We start from the raw sequence: 18,424 nt of genomic DNA on the forward strand, positions 1-18,424 counted from the left end.
ACTTCCAGCCAGCAGAGCCCTCCACAGAGCAGCTCAGTGTCACACTGCCCCCTGCTGGTATGGTTGAACTTTGTGCTGTCAGTGTGGCTCTGGGTTTATTTGCTGTTGAAGATACAGAAAGAGAAAAAACAGTAGATTGATGTCAATTTTCTTTAACAAGAATTTTGTTATGAAAACAATCACACTTTATACATTCAGTCAGTCATTTAAATTGTAGTGAGCTCCTACGTTAAGAAGTGGCTCGGACTTCCCAAATGCCTCATCAGCTTTGGACTCTATAGCAACAGGATACTGTCATTGCCTATCCCTGGCCTGGTAGAGGAGTTTAAATGTGCCAAAGTGAGGCTTGAGATGTCACTCACAGACTCCTGGGACCCCATGGTGAGAGGCACTGCTCCCACCTTAGCAAGTGGGAGAGTGTCAAAAAGAGGAAACTCTTATGGAGTGAAATCTGGGGAGTTTCATCATCTGAGCAATGTGGTGTATGCTGTACAGTGCAGCGAGGAATGCCCAGACCTCTACATTGGAGAGACCAAACAGCCACTTCACAAGCACATGGCACAACACAGAAGAGCCACCTCCACAGGACAAGACTCAGCAGTCCATCTGCATCTTAAGGATAAAGGACACTCTTCCGAGGATGCCAATGTTCACATTTTGGACAGAGAGGACAGATGGTTTGAAAGAGGAGTGAGAGAAGCCATCTATGTCCACTGTGAGCGACCATCTTTGAACAGAGGCGGGGGTTTACGACACCAACTCTCTGCCATCTATAATCCAGTTTTGAGATCCCTTCCCAGACGCCTTAACGCCCACTCACATCCTGGGCCATCTGACCTCAGGAAATCACATGATAGGGTGGGGCCAGGTTTCACAATGAACACACCCGAAACTCTGGCTGATTGGGACCCACGCCCAGTTTCCCACCTTGGCTCAGGCGATTAGAGGATCATCAGGGGGTCCTTTTGTCCCTCTGTGGGGGGATACTCCCACTAGGTTTATATCTGGGACTCTCCACCATTTGACCTTAGAACTGAAGAAGCTTCTCAGATGAGAGGTGAAACGTCTTCAAGTAACTTAAAGAAGTCCAGACACTTTTCTTTGCAAGCTCCTTTGACCATCTGAGCAACACACGATGTGCTACCTTCCCCAATAAATCTGCAGCTGTGGTTTGGAAAGGACCCATCCGGCCCCCTGTGTACAATCCCAGCCACACTCAAGCACATCTTGGTTGGTTGTAGGACTAGCCTTACTCAGGGCAGATACACATGGAGACACAACCAGGTCCTCAGTTGTCTAGCCAAGAAAGTTGAGTATAAAAGAAAATCCATCAAAGCTCAACCTTTCACAAACCAATAGGAGCGTCAGTTTTCATCAGCATTTGTCCGGGAAGGAGACAAGCTGAGGCCAAGTACCTCAACCCCAGACATGGGCCCACTGAAGGTTGCCAGGGATTGGCAGATGCATGTGGACTTGGATCAGAGGCTAATTTTTCCCACTGAGATCGTAACAACTGCTCTGCGACCAGACCTCGTCCTTTGGTCTAACTCCCAAAAACTTGCGTACGTCATTGAGCTGATGGTACCATGGGAGGAAGCAATTGAGGAAGCTTTTGAGCTTAAGAAGCTCAAAGTACAGAGGCCGGAAGATCAAGGTGTGCCCAGTGGAAGTGGGGTGCAGGGGCTTTGTTGCCAGTACAACAGCAAAACTGCTTAGAGAGATTGGGATCAGAGGACAGGCGCAACGGCAGGCTAAACGGCCGGGTAAAAGACCGAAAGTTGAGGGATAACGATGAGTGCCGCTGGTTAAGTTTCTGGGCTGCCTTTTCTCATAACAGCCATTCCTCAAGATTTTCTTCATTTAAAGCAATGCATTATCTGGGACTGTAACATCTAGTCCTTTTACTGAACCTGTTTTTTCAAACTGTTTTTGGAGTTTATTATATATATTACATCTCACCACTTTACAGCGTCATGTATCTTTGCAGAGTAAAAAATGACCTTTGCTCATATAAAAAAAAAAAAATCTAATTAAGAACATGATAGACACATGGAATCATTATAAAGCTGGTTTTTGTTTTGTTTTGTTTTTTTAGTGCTGTTGTTAAGAATACTTTTTTCTGGAAAGTCATAATTTTGGAAAGTGGGAAACTGAACATAAACAGATGAATCCCAGTGCAAACCAATTCTCAGCTTTTAAATTGTATGGGGAAGGTGTGTAGTCAAATACCCCAGTGTTTACTCTGACCAGTTATTTTTGCTGCTGTACATATACTTTAATGACTGTAGCTTTTTTACATGACAATTTGCTGTTGTTTCCAAGTATGTTAGGATGTTACAGTATTTTATTAAAGGGATTATAAATTTGAATGGGGTGAAAGTCATTAGGTCCCTTTACCATCACCGTCACCACCACTGCCTCAGACTCGGTATTCAGACTCGGTGCAATCTAAACATCCCCTCAGTGTTTTAGCTACGTGACGTAGAGGCACACATAGACTGACTAAAATTATCAAAAGATTTTACTGATTTCTTAACACTGTACATTCCCTTTTGAGAAATAATATTATAGGTCTCCCTTTCCTGTCTTTCACATGTGTACATTAAATCTATTTTTTTTTATGAATGTTAGTAACTTAGTCAGTTTTGAAGATTAACAATGGCTAACACTGAGCAGTGCTGGTTTTCTAACACTGGAATATTTCTAACATTTTGAGTTATTTTCCAGTGTTAGAAAATCAGCACTGCTCAATGTTAGCCATTGTTAATCTTCAAAACTGACTAGGTTACTTTTAAACATATAACACTGTCAAAAGTGTTAATTTAACACTCAACAGTGTTGTATTTAACACTCAGAGGTGTGGACCCATATAGACAATCTCTATCATCAAGCCAGAAGAGCTGGCCAACATTGAGTCAGGAATTTCCAGAAAAATGGGCAAAGGTGAGCTCCCCAGACATGCTGCAGGTCTTGGGCTGGTAACTACTACTTCAGCATCAAGAGCTTCTTCATCGTGCGAGATGCAAGTACTGGCAGAGAAGAAGAAATGGTGAGCATGGAGGATGAAGAGTGAGGGGCTGGTGAAAGGCTAAGCCTGAGCAGAGGAGAAGTGGTGGACCAGGACATCTTTCTACATTGGTGCTGCAGTGGTGGAGAAAAGCTCTGTCAATGTGTCAAATCTTTTCGTCCATTTGCTTCACCAAGGACAGATCACACAAAGACCCCTTTAACAGCTCATTTGGAAGTACAGAGATATGCTGGTCATTTGATGTAGGGCAGCCTACGTGGATATGTAAATGATATGTCAATTACAGATAGGGTTGCCAACTTTTAAATATTAAATAAGGGACACTGTGGCGTGCCAGAAGCACAGTGCACAACAAGCTGGGCATAGTGTGTGACATTGCGGGTAACCATCAATTTTCATGATATTTGGTAGAATAAGGGACAAACCAATTTTGCTCATTATATGGGATGTGCCAGCTGAAATGGGACAGTTGGCAACACTAATTACAGAATACCCATATGAGGTCCTATACAGGCCCAGACTGAGTGTCATGTTGTGCTGTTTTTCTGTTCCTGTCCCTGAATCCTGGTTTGTCCCTCCTGGGGACAACTCTGTTTCTGCCTTTCTGCTCCCAGCAATTCTCCGGACTCCAAAAAGAACATAGATTGGACATTTCAGTTTCTCACTCTTCCACTTCTTCAGCCGGTGAGTCACAGACAGTTGTTCTGTGTCTATGCTCTCTGTCTACCAGCTGTCAGAGCTAAAATATGTTTTCCATAAGCTTGTACACATTCAGCTTAGATTGTTCTTTGTCATTTTAGTTCTGTAGTCAAAGAGATGAAGATAAGGTCTTTCATGACTCTGTGAAAAGCCCCGGGCAGATATTATTTTTGGGCCTTGCCACCACACTGAACTGGAGCAAACACAGCATCTCACATTCTGTATGTTTATATGTATGTATCTCTCTCTCTCAGACACACACACACACAACCACAGACACACATATTATAATATGAACGCATATTTTCATGGAGAAAAAGCAAATTATTCCATAATTGACATCAACAGGTTCATTAGTATTTTGCACAAATACAATCAGATATATATCATATTATATCAGTCTTCTTTTAATAATATAGAAGATTATTGCATACAAAAGTATACCGTGTTTATTGCCCAAACATTAATAAACCATACGTAACACTGAAAAAGCTGACCGTAAGTCATGCTGTTATTATCACTGAGTGAATAGAGAGAGCACGAAACTAAACAGAAGCACACCAGTTTGTACTTTTGTGTGCTTGTTGGGGGAAAACTCTGTAAAAGACCCAGGAGAAATAAAGACACAATGAGACAAAGTTACTTTCTTTATCAAACGTGTACACGGGTGAGCTGCTAAGAACAACTCACACCATGCACAGTGGCTTGGTAATTTTTATAGGAAAGACAGTGAGAACAGGATAAGAAAATACAAAACAAATAAAATAAACAACTCCATATGTGGCGCTAGTCTCGTCAGCAGAGAGCTGGGAGAAGGCTGTGAGAGATAAAACAATCTAAAACAATATGTCCCAAAACAGTATGTCTTTGCTGAGAAAGTCTAAAAAGATAATTCTAAACTAATCTAACCATAGGCAAAGGGCAGACAAAAGGCATCTTTGTACATTTAAAAGAAGGTAAAGAAACATAGAATCATTTTTCCTGTAACATTCCCCCCTGTTTAACTTATTTTAAATGTATACAACAATTGTCTATGAAAATTATTTATTAAGTATGTTAGGCAATTTTTAATTTCCAAAATCTTCAAAATGTCATCATAGCAGAAATGGCAGTCATTTGGTCTAAAGAATAAAACAAAAGAAAATAATAAAAAGAAAAACATAGTAAATGAAAATCATAGTAAATGAAATAACAAGTGGAATAAACAAGAAAAAATAATAAAACTAAAACTACAAAAAATAAAAGGATGAAAACTAAAATGAAAACTTTGTATTAAAAAAATGATGAAAACCTAATATGTAAAATGAAAACTTCAAAAAATACAAGGATGAAAACCTTATATTTAAAATGATGCAAACCTTAAATTGAAAACTTTATATGTAAAATAATGAAAACTTCATATTTAAAATGAAAACTTTATGTTTAAAACTGAGAACTTAAAAAAATAAAAAATAGATAAATAAAAGGATGAAAACCTGCATAACCTACTAATGTTTTAATCAGTGCGTGATCACTTGACAAGTCATTTTTAATCACCACGTCATTTATTAGCAGTTAGTACAAGTTCTCCTCTAACAGAATTGCAACGGGATGTTGTTCTTCTTGAGGCACGGCAACATAAGCAGTCATTGTAGTTGTTATCATCTTTGAAATCATTACTCTTAGGCATGGCAACACACACAACACTAATATGAGCAGTGCTATCATGATGAGACCTAGAAGAAAAAATGGCTTTGCTACAGCAGCCAGCCATGAACCGCTGAACAGCCAGTCAAGCCAGCCTTGTGCTGTAGCTGCTCCAGGTGTGTGGTCAGTGACATATTTTTGCAGAGCGGTCAAATTCTGCAAAGCTTCATAAATGTCTCCTCCAGTTTCGTATCCATCAGGGATAAAAGTGCAACATGTTTCCCCGATCAGCTTGCAAACTCCTCCTTGTGATGCTGTTAGCAGGTCTAGTGTCAGTCTGTTCTGCAGCACCATCGTTCTGATGGCCTGCTGTTCTCCTGCTAAGGCAGTTCCCAGGGTCTAAGTCAAGTTGATGTGTCGTAGCAGAGCATATCGGTTGATTTCCACATGATCCCGCACCTCGGCAACTCCAATGCCGGGGATCAAGCTCTGTAAGAATTTCACTCCACCTCCCCAGATGCGAAACTCTCCCGGCACTCCAGTGTCCACAGTAATGCCGAAAGAATTGGGGGAGGCGATGTCCACTTCACGTCTCTGCCGGCTGCTTGGATGATGTGCAACACTTTGCATGAAGAAAACGTGATCTGATAATTCCACCAGGGCGCACAGACCTCCCCAACCTTCAGGGAGTGACAGATAAGCCTTGTTGCCACATAGGAAGTACCAGTCAGCCAAAACTCTGGTTCCTCTGCTGCTGGGTGCCGTCCGTGCACATCCTGTCTGGTACTGAGTCTTTGTTTGTAGTGGCATTCGGTAGCTGTAGTCGGAGCGACAGTTTAGGCCCATCAGCGTCGTGTTACTGGCACAGGTGGCGTTGATTGAACAGGCCATACACTTCCTCTCGTTCCTTGGTGGGCAGAAAGTGTATATGTGCTTACATAGGTGAGTAGGCAGCTCCCCCACTGCCCGCGAGCCATTGTTCATCACACATACTGGCAGTTGTGATGCGTTCAGTTTGTTCAGTAGAATTACATCAGGCAGCGGGTCTGAGACTTGGGGCCAGGTCAGTAGGTATGTCTGTCCGGAACAGTTCACATTTGTGAGTGATGATGACCTCCAGGTTGCTTTCGCTGGGATGCTGTAGTTGGCTTTGGACCAAAGAGTACCGTAGCCTGGATGTGTTGCCAGGCCCAACAGGCACCAACTGCGATCTTCAGGTATGCTGTACGGCCACAGGCCAGACGTCTGCGAGGATAGGGGCATATGGGTACATGCATAGCAGTCAGTTTTGTTATTCAAGTGAGCTGTAGTGTTCATAAACTGCCACCAGAAGTTAGTGGCGTAGCCATGGGGAAACTTGGTGTACTTTCCTTTGTCATACAGTGTCTGCCTTTTCTCCACATAGCGTGACTTGTTGTCCCTCACGGAAGCAAAGGTGAGGAGCCCGGCCATGGTCAGGGCCGCTGCAGTTGATAAGAGCCACCACCTCATGACGACGGAACACACCCTCCTGTCGCGAGTAGACCCCCCGGCCAGGAAAGCTGACCCCTCCACCGGGCGAGATCACAACAAGTAGGCAAGCCTGCCGTCAGCTGTGTTTAGATGGCTTCACTGACACGCCTGCAGTGACTCTGATGGATCCAGGATGGTCGTTCCGCAATTTTGCAAGCGGTCGGTGTAGTGAGGAGGACTTGGTATGGCCCCTCCCACCTGGGTGTGCTCCAGTTTTTCCTTTGGAGCACCTTGATCAGAACCCAGTCACCGGGCTTTAGTCTGCAAGACACTGGAGAAACATCATCAGGTTGTTGATTATGTACAATGATCTCTTTGTTTTCTAACAGCTTAGACATCCATTCTGCTAATGTGTTTTCTCTGATTGCTTTGTCTATTGGTTGACTGGTAATAGGCAGTGGAAACGGCCTGCCATGAATGATTTCAAATGGAGTTAGTTTATGGGAGCCTTGTGTTAAGCGCATCCACATTTTCACTAAACCCAAACATTCAGGCCACGGCCTTCCTGTTTCTGCCATGCATTTCCTGAGCCTTTGTTTTATAGTGCCGTTAGTTCTCTCTACAAGGCCTGCGCTCTGAGGGTGATAAGCACAGTGGTGTTTTATGCTGAAACCGAGTGCTTCAGAGACCTTAGTGATGACATCATTTACAAAATGAGTGCCGTTGTCTGACCGTATCAAAGCTGGGATGCCATATGTGGGTATGAAGTGATTGCACAGGCACTTTGCTACTGAAGTTGCATCTGCCTTTTTCACTGGATAGATTTCCGGCCACTTTGAGAACACGTCTATAACCACTAGGGCGTATTTTGACCCTTGACATTCGCTTAGTTCAATAAAATCCATATGAATTGTGTGAAAAGGATGAGGCGGAGTTGGAAAACGGCCTCTTTGTGGTCGCAGGTTACCCTGAGCATTATATTTTTGACACGTCATGCACGTTCTGACAAATTGTTTTGCTGAAGTTTCAAAATTTACAGTGTAAAAATGAGAGTTGACAATACAGGTCATTCCCCCCGATGACAAATGCGTACAGCCATGAGTCACTAATGCCGCCATTTTGTGGAGGAATTTTGGCAACACTGGCTTGCCATAACACATCATTAAGTCGTTTGTCAGAACTGCACCGTGTTTTAGCCATTTTGCCTGCTCTGCTGTGCTTGCTGCTTTTTGTTCATTTTTCAACACATCCAGTGGAATCTGATGTGTGTTTACTGCCATCAATGTGATGTTTGCCTGTTGTGCCGCCTGTTTTGCTGCTCTGTCAGCAAAATTGTTGCCTGTAGTAATGAAAGAGTCAGTAGGCGTTGTAAGAGGTTGGCATGCTGGTTTGCCAATTGGTGTAATCATTCCTCTGGTTTTCCAGATTTTTTGCAAAATGATGCACAGCAGAGAAAACATACTGGCTGTCTATATAAATGGTTATTTGTTTATCTTTGTGTATTTCACATGCGCAACAATCTCGTGTGAAGTGACCTTCCTCTCCACGGTTCTAGCAGGCGTTGTCTCTATGTTATCTGCTGTTTCTGCGTGGCTGTCTGCGGCCTTGGTGTTTGTGACTTTGCTCGCCTCTCTGTTCCTGATAGCCACCTGCGAATTAGTGTTTTAGTCTGTTGTCAACAGTCAGCCTTATTTTTAAGTTACAGAATGCTTCTCCCTTTTTTTGTTTTTTGTTTTTTTTTTGTTTGGGAGAATAGATGCAACTCTACATTTTCACTTAAGGCAGTTTTAGATAATTTCTAGTTCTTCAAACAATGCATGGATCTCACACATTTCAAACTTTCAAATTAGGGTTGTTTCCCATTTATACAAATATATATATTTAACTTTGCATTGCTCACAGCTCATAGCTCACAGCTCTAAACCTAGGCATTTTTCAATCATATGCCTAATCACTATGTGTCACTGTGATTCTCAAGTATTGTCACAAGTTCGTTTAAATTCGTTTCCAAAACCAACAAAATAATCAAACAAAAACAAAAAACATAAACGTGTCAGGACACAAAAGAAAAAAAAGAAAAATGCTGCCACCCAAACAAGGCAGAAGTCTGCATATGTTGGCTTGTAATAGCATGCAGCTTGTAACATGGTAGACTAATGTGCCTGTGTTAATTCAGCTCCATATTATTGTGTGAAGTTGCACTGGGTTGGGAGTGGTTTTGTGTGTGTCACATTTTTGGTGAGCCAATGGCTGGAATGAGGTTGGACTAATTAGAGGCAGGTGTACTTGATTGCACTGATACACTGGTCTACTTATAGCCCACACTACAACCACTGCTGTTTTGTTTTGTCTCTCTGTGCAGGTATGTAATGTGATGAAATCAGATATGATTGGGATGGATTGGTTTTGCGCTATGAATTTTATATTAAGTGTGTCGTTTTGTCCCTCTGTGCAGTCCAGGGCCTATTATATGCCACAGCCTAAAGGCAGCAGAGTTGCAGAGGCTTGAGTGACCACTGACTATATGCTTGCAGGGTGGTGGGTCTCCAAGGACAACTTCTAACCCTGTTAAAGGCAACATGTGGGGTGCAACTTGGCTGTGTGGCATAGCTGGCTCTGGCCTTGGGACTGTGTGTTTTTATACAATTCTTAAGTGGGACACTGGACTGTTTTATCTTTTATCTCTTGATATATTTTTTGTCAATAAATTATCTTTTAGAATTTTATTGACTGACATCTTTTTGCCCACGACTGAGACGGTTGGTCAGACCTAGAGTCTTTCTTTGGGTGTGTTACAGCAGCTTCTGCTCTAAAAGAAACAAAAAAGAAAAAGAAAAGAAAATGTGGAACATGCTCATCAGCTTAGCAGTGTCTACATATTTAATTCAGCTTCTCAATCCTGTAGTTTTAGCTGTTGTCTACAGGGTTTTGCTTATTGGTTGTTATTATAGGTGTGCTCTATCTCAGCAATGTGTCATTCTAGGATGATAGGTTTCAAGCTGGTCAAGTGCCTCTATGCACTTCATTAGTTTAGTTATTCTCCGTATTGTCTTCATCTCACATGTCATTACACTGAGTTTCAGCAAACCTTAAGCTTGATGCAGACTACTGCTTAACAATTATTCACCTCACATCATAACAGATTAAGGTGCCTCTTCATATTAATATTGTCATTGTTAATATTATCCTCTTTGTCTTATATGACAGCAATAGCATATTATAATATTTTATCAGTGTGTACCACTATACTACTACTGAGCCAATTTTGATAGTTAGGATCATCTTATTCAGCAAACAGATAATTTAGAATTCATCCAATCTGCGGTCACATTTGTTCTCTCTGTTGCATGGCGGACCAGGCAGTTCTATTATAATATATTATTTATATTTTATTTTGTATCCATCAAGGGCTTCAGATGACCTGCAGAATCATCCTTTTCCCAGGGTGGAGACAGTTACCTTTTCACACACTGTCCTTGGCTGAACAGTGACACAGCCTTAATATACTTTATTTATGTTATTAAAATATTTTCGTGTGAATTATTTGCTTTATATTCATTTTATACATGCTGGGCATGGTCATCATGCCAACTGTGTTTCATTGTTAATATCACTTTACAGGTTGTTATCCTTGCTATTATTAATTTCAAGTACTCTAAAGATAATTTCTACTGTAACTTTCCCTTTGTTCATCTTTATTTCGTACTTTTTATATTTATATCTACTCAGTGGGGTCTGTTTTCAACCCTTTTAAACTACTTCAAACTACTTTGATCTCTAGTTTTCACTTAATAAGGGATTATTATGTTCTTCCTGATATGGGTGGTGCTGCAGATGCGGCTGCAGGAATGAGTGATGGCTTTCTAAAAGGGTTGTGGGAACTGCACAGTGTCTCGTCTTCTGGTTTTACTAAACTGGCAGTTGAGTTCTGTTCTTCTGACTGTTTATATTTTGTTTTCTTAAATCTCTCAGTTTACAGACACTGTTTTTGTCCGGCGTCTGGACTTTTCTTTTCTCACCACTGCTCGTCAGCAGGAGTGAGTTTTAATTTCACTTGCTTGATTACCCATCTTATTTATGTATTTACTTATTTTTGTTTAAGTAATATATACACAATACAGCTGCTATCACCTTCGCTGGTATTAGAGACGAGAGTGGTTGCTCACACGCCCTTCTACTTTCAGACTATTTCCAAAAGCGGTGTGAACTTTACGAGACGGAACTCGACCGTTCTCTCAACTCACCAGCACGTCAGTGAATAGCAGTAAAAGAAAAACACAGTAGGAGCAGCTCAGTCTCTTATTGGACCGTGAAAATTCAGCTTGCTCTGTTAATTAAAACAATACACACACACATTCACAGCTTCGACGCGCGCGACCGGAACCCTTATAATAAGGGGAGCTCCCAGAGCTACTTACTCCCTAGACCCAGTCTAGACCCAGCTGGGGGAGCTACCCAGAGCTCCAAAGCTACCAGTCGACGAGCTTCCAAAGCTTCCAGTCGACGAGCTACGCTACCAGTCGACGAGCTCCCAGAGCTACCAGTCGACGAGCTACTTCCGCTATTTTAAATTCCCTGAATTCAAAATGCGCTTTTACGCAAGATTGTGTCAGTGTGTCTGTATCTACCTGGTCGGTGTCGCCGGGTCTGGTCCACCTCGATCGGGTCCCACCACCGTGGGTCGCTTTCTAAGACGTTGGCCAAGACCCGAATTTAACGCTCTTGGTCTTTTTCCACACACCTGGTGTGTGGGCTGTCGACAGGCGAACAACGTGGACTGGTCACGGAGATGGGACACGATGGAGGTGATCCGGCTGTCGAAGGACCAAGAAATGTTGGGGGAAAACTCTGTAAAAGACCCAGGAGAAATAAAGACACAATGAGACAAAGTTACTTTCTTTATCAAACGTGTACACGGGTGAGCTGCTAAGAACAACTCACACCATGCACAGTGGCTTGGTAATTTTTATAGGAAAGACAGTGAGAACAGGATAAGAAAATACAAAACAAATAAAATAAACAACTCCATATGTGGCGCTAGTCTCGTCAGCAGAGAGCTGGGAGAAGGCTGTGAGAGATAAAACAATCTAAAACAATATGTCCCAAAACAGTATGTCTTTGCTGAGAAAGTCTAAAAAGATAATTCTAAACTAATCTAACCATAGGCAAAGGGCAGACAAAAGGCATCTTTGTACATTTAAAAGAAGGTAAAGAAACATAGAATCATTTTTCCTGTAACAGTGCTAAAATACAGTAATATGTCTACAGTTATTAATACAGATATTGTATTTCATAATGATGATGACCTATAACTCTTATACTTATTGGGTGTGTATGACACTTGGGTAGCAGAGGAGCAACAGTGGCTTCATAAAAAGCTTCATTTTGGGGTTGCTGTTACAGCTCTCCTCACTGATCTGTAAAGCAAAAAAGACAACAAGATTTCCAATTTGAAACAATATTATGAGCTAAAGAACAAGAATAAATCATCACATCATACTCCATGTCAGCATAAATACCTAGAGTGCTCCCTCATTTGACTTCAGAGTAAATTGCTTCATCAGCTGACACAAGACTTGATTTTCCTGTAATGGAGAGAAGTTTACTTAAAAGACTTGTGTAGTCTCATAACAACAACAACAACAACAACAACAACAACAACAACAAAAACAACAATAATTTTCTTAAACCACAGGTTAAGAAAGTTTTCTTTATCACTGTTTTTATTAGTGATATAAACAAAAATGCACACACACACACAAACAAACAGATTTACATTTTTAAATTTAATCATAAATCATTATAATAAATTATCCATGTCATCACTGTAAATGATTGCAGGCTTTACTCACCCTTGTTTGTCTTAGTATTTCCTTTATCCCGGCAGTTGACCTGAGCATACATTGGACTGTCCTCTAAGAGAGATATGAGATCTCAGCATACATTTGTGCAACACAAATATCACATACAGCTGATGGATCAACAGAAAAAGGTGGATGGAGGTAAAATATAAGAAATTTACAACGGTCTGAAGATAATCTCACAAGTGAAGAAAGAAAGTGTAAGTAGCTTGGACACAGCGGTACCTAAATATTACACATTTTTTACATATATCTTTGCAAAAATGTGCAAAATCTTAACTTTAAAGCTCAAATACTAAAGATGACATATCTAACTTTTGCCTTCAACGTTTTATGCAAAAAATGTTAAGTGAGGATATAGTTAGATTTAGATTTAATAATTATATTTTCATATTACCTAGAGCTCTTTTTAATTTGACTTCGGAGTAAACTGCTTCATTGGTTGATTCAGGACTTGATTTTCCTGTAAGTAGAAAGACAATTATTTAAATTTCTTCCTATTCACATAATTAAAATCAATAACTGTTTTGTCCAAAAATTAGAAAATAAAACAGCACAAAAAATAAATAAATAGAAAAAAAACAAACAAAAAAAAAACCATGGGCTTTTTTTGCTGCATGGAAGAGAAATCAAATCAAAGTTTTATACAGAAGCCTTGAAATATAAAATAAATTAATAATTAAAACAAATTAAATTTAAAAAATGATTAGTCATTAGATATGAATGCACCTGATTTTACTTGTGCTGAAACAGAGAATGGAATTGATTCTTCGTCTTCATCTTATTATTACTATTACTACTAATAAAAGTGCTTCCTAATGTGATTATTTATGCACTGCTACTGCTACACTGCTACAACAGTAATCTATAAGATATATTTTATACTTAAAAAAAAATCAATGTAATTGTACTTAGACGAACAATTCATATAAAAACAAATTATATCAATTAAAAAAGATAAAAAAAAGCTTTTATTAAATTATGTAAACTGTGAATAGAAATTGTAACATAGGAAGATTTACATCTTTAAGATAAGAAACAGACTGAACAATACTCAGTGGAGATGATGGCAGACTTTGCTCACCTTTGTTTTTCTTGGCTTTTAGTTTTTTGTGGTGGTTGATCTCAGCATACATCAGACTGTCCTCTAAAAGAGAAGTGATATTTATTCAGCAGAAATATGATATGTAGCTATTCACTGAAGGGACAAGAGGTTGACTGAAACTGAAATGAAAATCAACTGTTGTCTTTATGTATGCTTAGCTGTCTTAGACAAAAGACATACAATGTGTTTTATATTTAAAGATATAGATAAGTTCTGGGTATGGTTGTAACATGGGGAGAGTTGTAACGCCACTAATCTCATCCTATCTATCTCAGGGATGAGATAGGAGTCACATGATGATTTCAGTTTTTACCCACTTCCATCCCTGATTTCACATGGTGCTTGCCATGGTTGCAAGTGTATGCAGATTTTATTGAGAACAAACTGGTTGTGACATACAAAAGTTTTTTTGTTTTGTTTTTTGTAGCACCAAATTTGTAGCAAATTTTGTTGTTTTTTTTTTTTTTAATGGTATAATCAGATGCTGGCAGATGTGTAAAAATAAGTCAGTTGTTTGGTGGTGGCTATGGTGGAGCTTCCACAGAGGCCAGCAGGTGGATGAGGGAAATGGGAGGCAGGAGGAGGAGAGACCGGAGGCGGCCACCGGTCCCAGTGTCAGGTGAACTGAACTTCAGGTAAGAAGTTATGACCTGCAGTCTATCTGGGTCAGATGTAAACCAAGTTCAGGTGTAGTTTATTTTCATTATGCTTACTTTTTACAGTCAGCTACAATCAGTGTTGGTCAAGTTACTTGAAAAAAGTAATCAGTAACTAATTACTGATTACTTCCCCCAAAAAGTAATCCCGTTACTTTACTGATTACTTATTTTCAAAAGTAATTAATTACTTAGTTACTTTTTAAAAACACGATTTACAACCTGAAGAGGTGATAAAGTGATAGATCTTTCAGCCCATTTCTACTTTTTCTACATAATCCATCATACAAAATGTAATTCAATTCAATTCAATTTTATTTATATAGCGCCAAATCACAACATAAGTCGCCTCAAGGCGCTTCATAGATACAGAGAAAAACCCAACAATCATATGACCCCCTATGAGCAAGCACTTTGGCAACAGTGGGAAGGAAAAACTCCCTTTTAACAGGAAGAAACCTCCGGCAGAACCAGGCTCAGGGAGGGGCGGCCATCTGCTGTGATTGGTTGGGGTGAGAGAAGGAAGACAGGATAAAAGACATGCTGTGGAAGAGAGACAGAGGTTAATAACAGATATGATTCAATGCAGAGAGGTCTGTTAATACATAGTGAGTGAGAAAGGTGACTGGAAAGGAAAAACTCAATGCATCATGGGAATTCCCCGGCAGCCTATGTCTATTGCAGCATAACTAAGGGAGGATTCAGGGTCACCTGGTCCAGCCCTAACTATATGCTTTAGCAAAAAGGAAAGTTTTAAGCCTAATCTTAAAAGTAGAGATAGTGTCTGTCTCCTGAATCCAAACTGGAAGCTGGTTCCACAGAAGAGGGGCCTGAAAACTGAAGGCTCTCCCTCCCATTCTACTTTTAAATACTCTAGGAACAACAAGTAGGCCTGCAGAGCGAGAGCGAAGTGCTCTAATAGGGTGATATGGTACTACAAGGTCATTAAGATAAGATGGGGCCTGATTATTTAAGACCTTGTATGTGAGGAGCAGGATTTTGAATTCAATTCTGGATTTAACAGGAAGCCAATGAAGGGAAGCCAAAACAGGAGAAATCTGCTCTCTCTTTCTAGTCCCTGTCAGGACTCTTGTTGCAGCATTTTGGATTAGTTGAAGGCTTTTCAGCGAGTTTTTTGGACATCCTGATAATAATGAATTACAGTAGTCCAGCCTGGAAGTAATAAATGCATGAATTAGTTTTTCAGCGTCACTCTGAGACAGGATATTTCTAATTTTAGAGATGTTGCACAAATGGAAGAACGCAGTCTTACATATTTGTTTAATATGTGCGTTGAAGGACATGTCCTGGTCAAAAATGACTCCAAGGTTCCTCACAGCGTTACTGGAGGCCAAGGTAATGCCATCCAGAGTAAGAATCTGCTTAGATACCATATTTCTAAGCTTTTCAGGGCCGAGTACAATAACCTCAGTTTTATCTGAATTAAGAAGCAGAAAGTTAGCGGCCATCCAGGTCTTTATGTCTTTAAGACATTCCTGCAGTTTAACTAATTGGTGTGTGTTATCTGGCTTCATGGACAGATAGAGCTGGGTGTCATCTGCATAGCAGTGAAAATGTATGCTATGTCTTCTAATGATACTGCCTAAGGGAAGCATGTATAATGTAAACAGAATTGGTCCTAGCACTGAACCCTGTGGAACTCCATAATTAACCTCAGTGTGTGAAGAGGACTCTCCATTTACATGCACAAACTGGAGTATATTAGATAGATATGATACAAACCACTGCAGTGCAGTACCTGTAATACCTACAGCATGTTCTAATCGCTCTAATAGGATATTATGGTCGACAGTATCGAATGCTGCACTAAGGTCTAGCAGGACAAGCACAGAGATGAGTCCACTGTCAGAGGCCATAAGAAGATCATTTGTAACCTTCACTAAAGCGGTTTCTGTGCTGTGATGAGCTCTGAAACCTGACTGAAACTCTTCAAATAAACTATTCCTCTGCAGATGATCTGTTAGCTGTTTGACAACTACTCTTTCAAGGATTTTTGATATGAAAGGAAGGTTGGAGATTGGCCTATAATTAGCTAAGACTGCTGGGTCTAGAGATGGCTTTTTGAGTAAAGGTTTAACTACAGCTAGCTTGAAGGCCTGTGGTACATAGCCGATCATTAGAGATAGGTTGATCATATTTAAGATCGAAGAATTAATTAATGGCAGGACTTCTTTGAGCAGTTTTGTAGGAATGGGGTCTAAAAGACACGTTGATGGCTTGGAGGAAGTAATTATTGAAGTTAACTCAGGAAGATCAATTAGAGAAAAAGAGTCTAACTTAACATCAATGGTACTAAGATTAGCTGTAGATAATATTACATCTGTGGGATGATTATTGGTAATTTTTTCTCTAATGATAAAAATTTTATTTGTGAAGAAGTTCATGAAGTCATTACTAGTTAACGTTAAAGGGATTGTTGGCTCAAAAGAGCTCTGACTTTTTGTCAGCCTGGCTACAGTACTGAAGAGAAACCTGGGGTTGTTCTTATTTTCTTCAATCAGTGATGAATAGTAAGATCTTCTGGCTTTGCGGAGGGCTTTCTTATAAAGCGGCAAACTATTTCTCCAGGCTAAATGATGATCCTCTAAATTTGTGACACGCCATTTTCTCTCCAGATTACGAGTCATCTGCTTTAGGGTACGTGTTTGAGAATTATACCACGGAGTCAGGTACTTCTGATTAGAGACCTTAGTTTTCACAGGAGCTACAGTATCCAGAGTCGTACGTAGTGAGGAGGTGAAATTATTAACAAGATAATCGACCTCTGTTGGGGTAGCGTTCAGATAGCTGCTCTGCTCTATGTTGGTACAGGGCATTGAAGATGATAATAGCGGGTGGATTATATTCTTAAACTTAGTTACAGCACTTTCAGAAAGACATCTACTTTGATAAAGTCTACTCTTCACCGCTGTGTAATCAATTATTGTAAAAGTAAATGTTATTAGGAAATGATCAGACAGGAGAGGGTTTTCAGGAAACACTGTTAAATGTTCAGTTTCTATGCCATATGTTAAAACAAGATCTAGAGTGTGATTAAAGTGGTGGGTGGGTTCTTTTACATTTTGAGAAAAGCCAATTGAGTCTAATAACAGATTAAATGCCATGTTGAGGCTGTCATTTTTAGCATCTACATGGATGTTAAAATCACCCACAATAATTATTTTATCTGAGCTCAGAACTAAATCAGATAAAAAGTCTGAGAAATCAGACAGAAACTCTGTGTAAGGCCCAGGTGGACGATAGATGATAACAAGTAAGACTGGTTTCTGAGTTTCACAGCTGGGGTGGACAATGTTAAGCATCAGGCTTTCAAATGAATTAAAAGTCTGTCTTGGTCTTTCATTAATTAATAGGCTGGTGTGAAAAATTGCTGCCACACCGCCCCCTCGGCCTGTGCTTCGAGATTTCTGGTAGTTAGAATGACTCGGGGGTGTTGATTCATTTAAACTAACATAATCATCCTGCTGCAACCAGGTTTCTGTAAGGCAGAGTAAATCAATTTGTTGATCAATTATTAAGTCATGTACTAACAGAGACTTGGAGGAGAAAGACCTAATATTTAATAATCCACATTTCACTGTTTTACTCTTTGGTTCAGATGTGGATACTGTATTGTTCTTTCTTTGTAATTGTTTATGTTTAAGTTGTTTGTTGCTGGTTTTTAGTTTGTTATCAAATGGAAAAGTCTCTTTTTAAAACTTGTTCGATCAGTTTTAATCTTTTAACTTTATGCATCAAGCAAAAATTTAATTATATGCAACATTCTCTGACTTGAATAAATTAGTTTAACATTTAAACCTATTTTCTACACATTCCAGCACATAAAATAAAATATTTTTTGTGTTTACACTCACTCTTTCAAATAGATGCAAGTAAAACACAGCAGAAAATAAATAAAGTCAAAGACTCAGCGGTCCTGTTGCTCTATTTTCACCTGTAAAGCAGGACTGGGGTAGGCGGAGGTTTACCCTGGTGC

General features: G+C 39.9%; 2 protein-coding genes across 2 annotated transcripts in view; both read right to left on the reverse strand.

Moving 5' to 3' along the window:
* Positions 1–4,366: 4,366 nt before the first annotated feature.
* On the reverse strand, positions 4,367–10,063 carry LOC146714535 (uncharacterized). The gene has a single exon (XM_085450929.1). It carries the CDS (start codon positions 6,842–6,844, stop codon positions 5,753–5,755), a length of 1,092 nt encoding a protein of 363 aa, XP_085307055.1. The 5' UTR covers positions 6,845–10,063; the 3' UTR covers positions 4,367–5,752.
* A 1,988-nt stretch (positions 10,064–12,051) lies between these two features.
* Positions 12,052–18,424, reverse strand: part of LOC146714536 (Fc receptor-like protein 5) — a 34,215-nt gene continuing 27,842 nt past the window's right edge. The window contains exons 16-20 of the mRNA XM_085450916.1: positions 13,751–13,813; positions 13,064–13,129; positions 12,658–12,720; positions 12,325–12,390; positions 12,052–12,222 (exon numbers count right to left, since the gene is read on the reverse strand). Coding sequence (XP_085307042.1) covers positions 12,338–12,390; positions 12,658–12,720; positions 13,064–13,129; positions 13,751–13,813 — 245 coding nt within the window. The 3' untranslated portion in view covers positions 12,052–12,222; positions 12,325–12,337. The remainder of the gene's footprint in view (positions 12,223–12,324; positions 12,391–12,657; positions 12,721–13,063; positions 13,130–13,750; positions 13,814–18,424) is intronic.

The sequence above is a fragment of the Copadichromis virginalis genome, linkage group LG3 (genome assembly GCF_057382275.1).
Source record: "Copadichromis virginalis isolate Kocher_CV1m ecotype Utaka linkage group LG3, C_Virginalis_male_GT1.1, whole genome shotgun sequence".
NCBI classification, from domain to species: Eukaryota; Metazoa; Chordata; class Actinopteri; order Cichliformes; family Cichlidae; genus Copadichromis; species Copadichromis virginalis.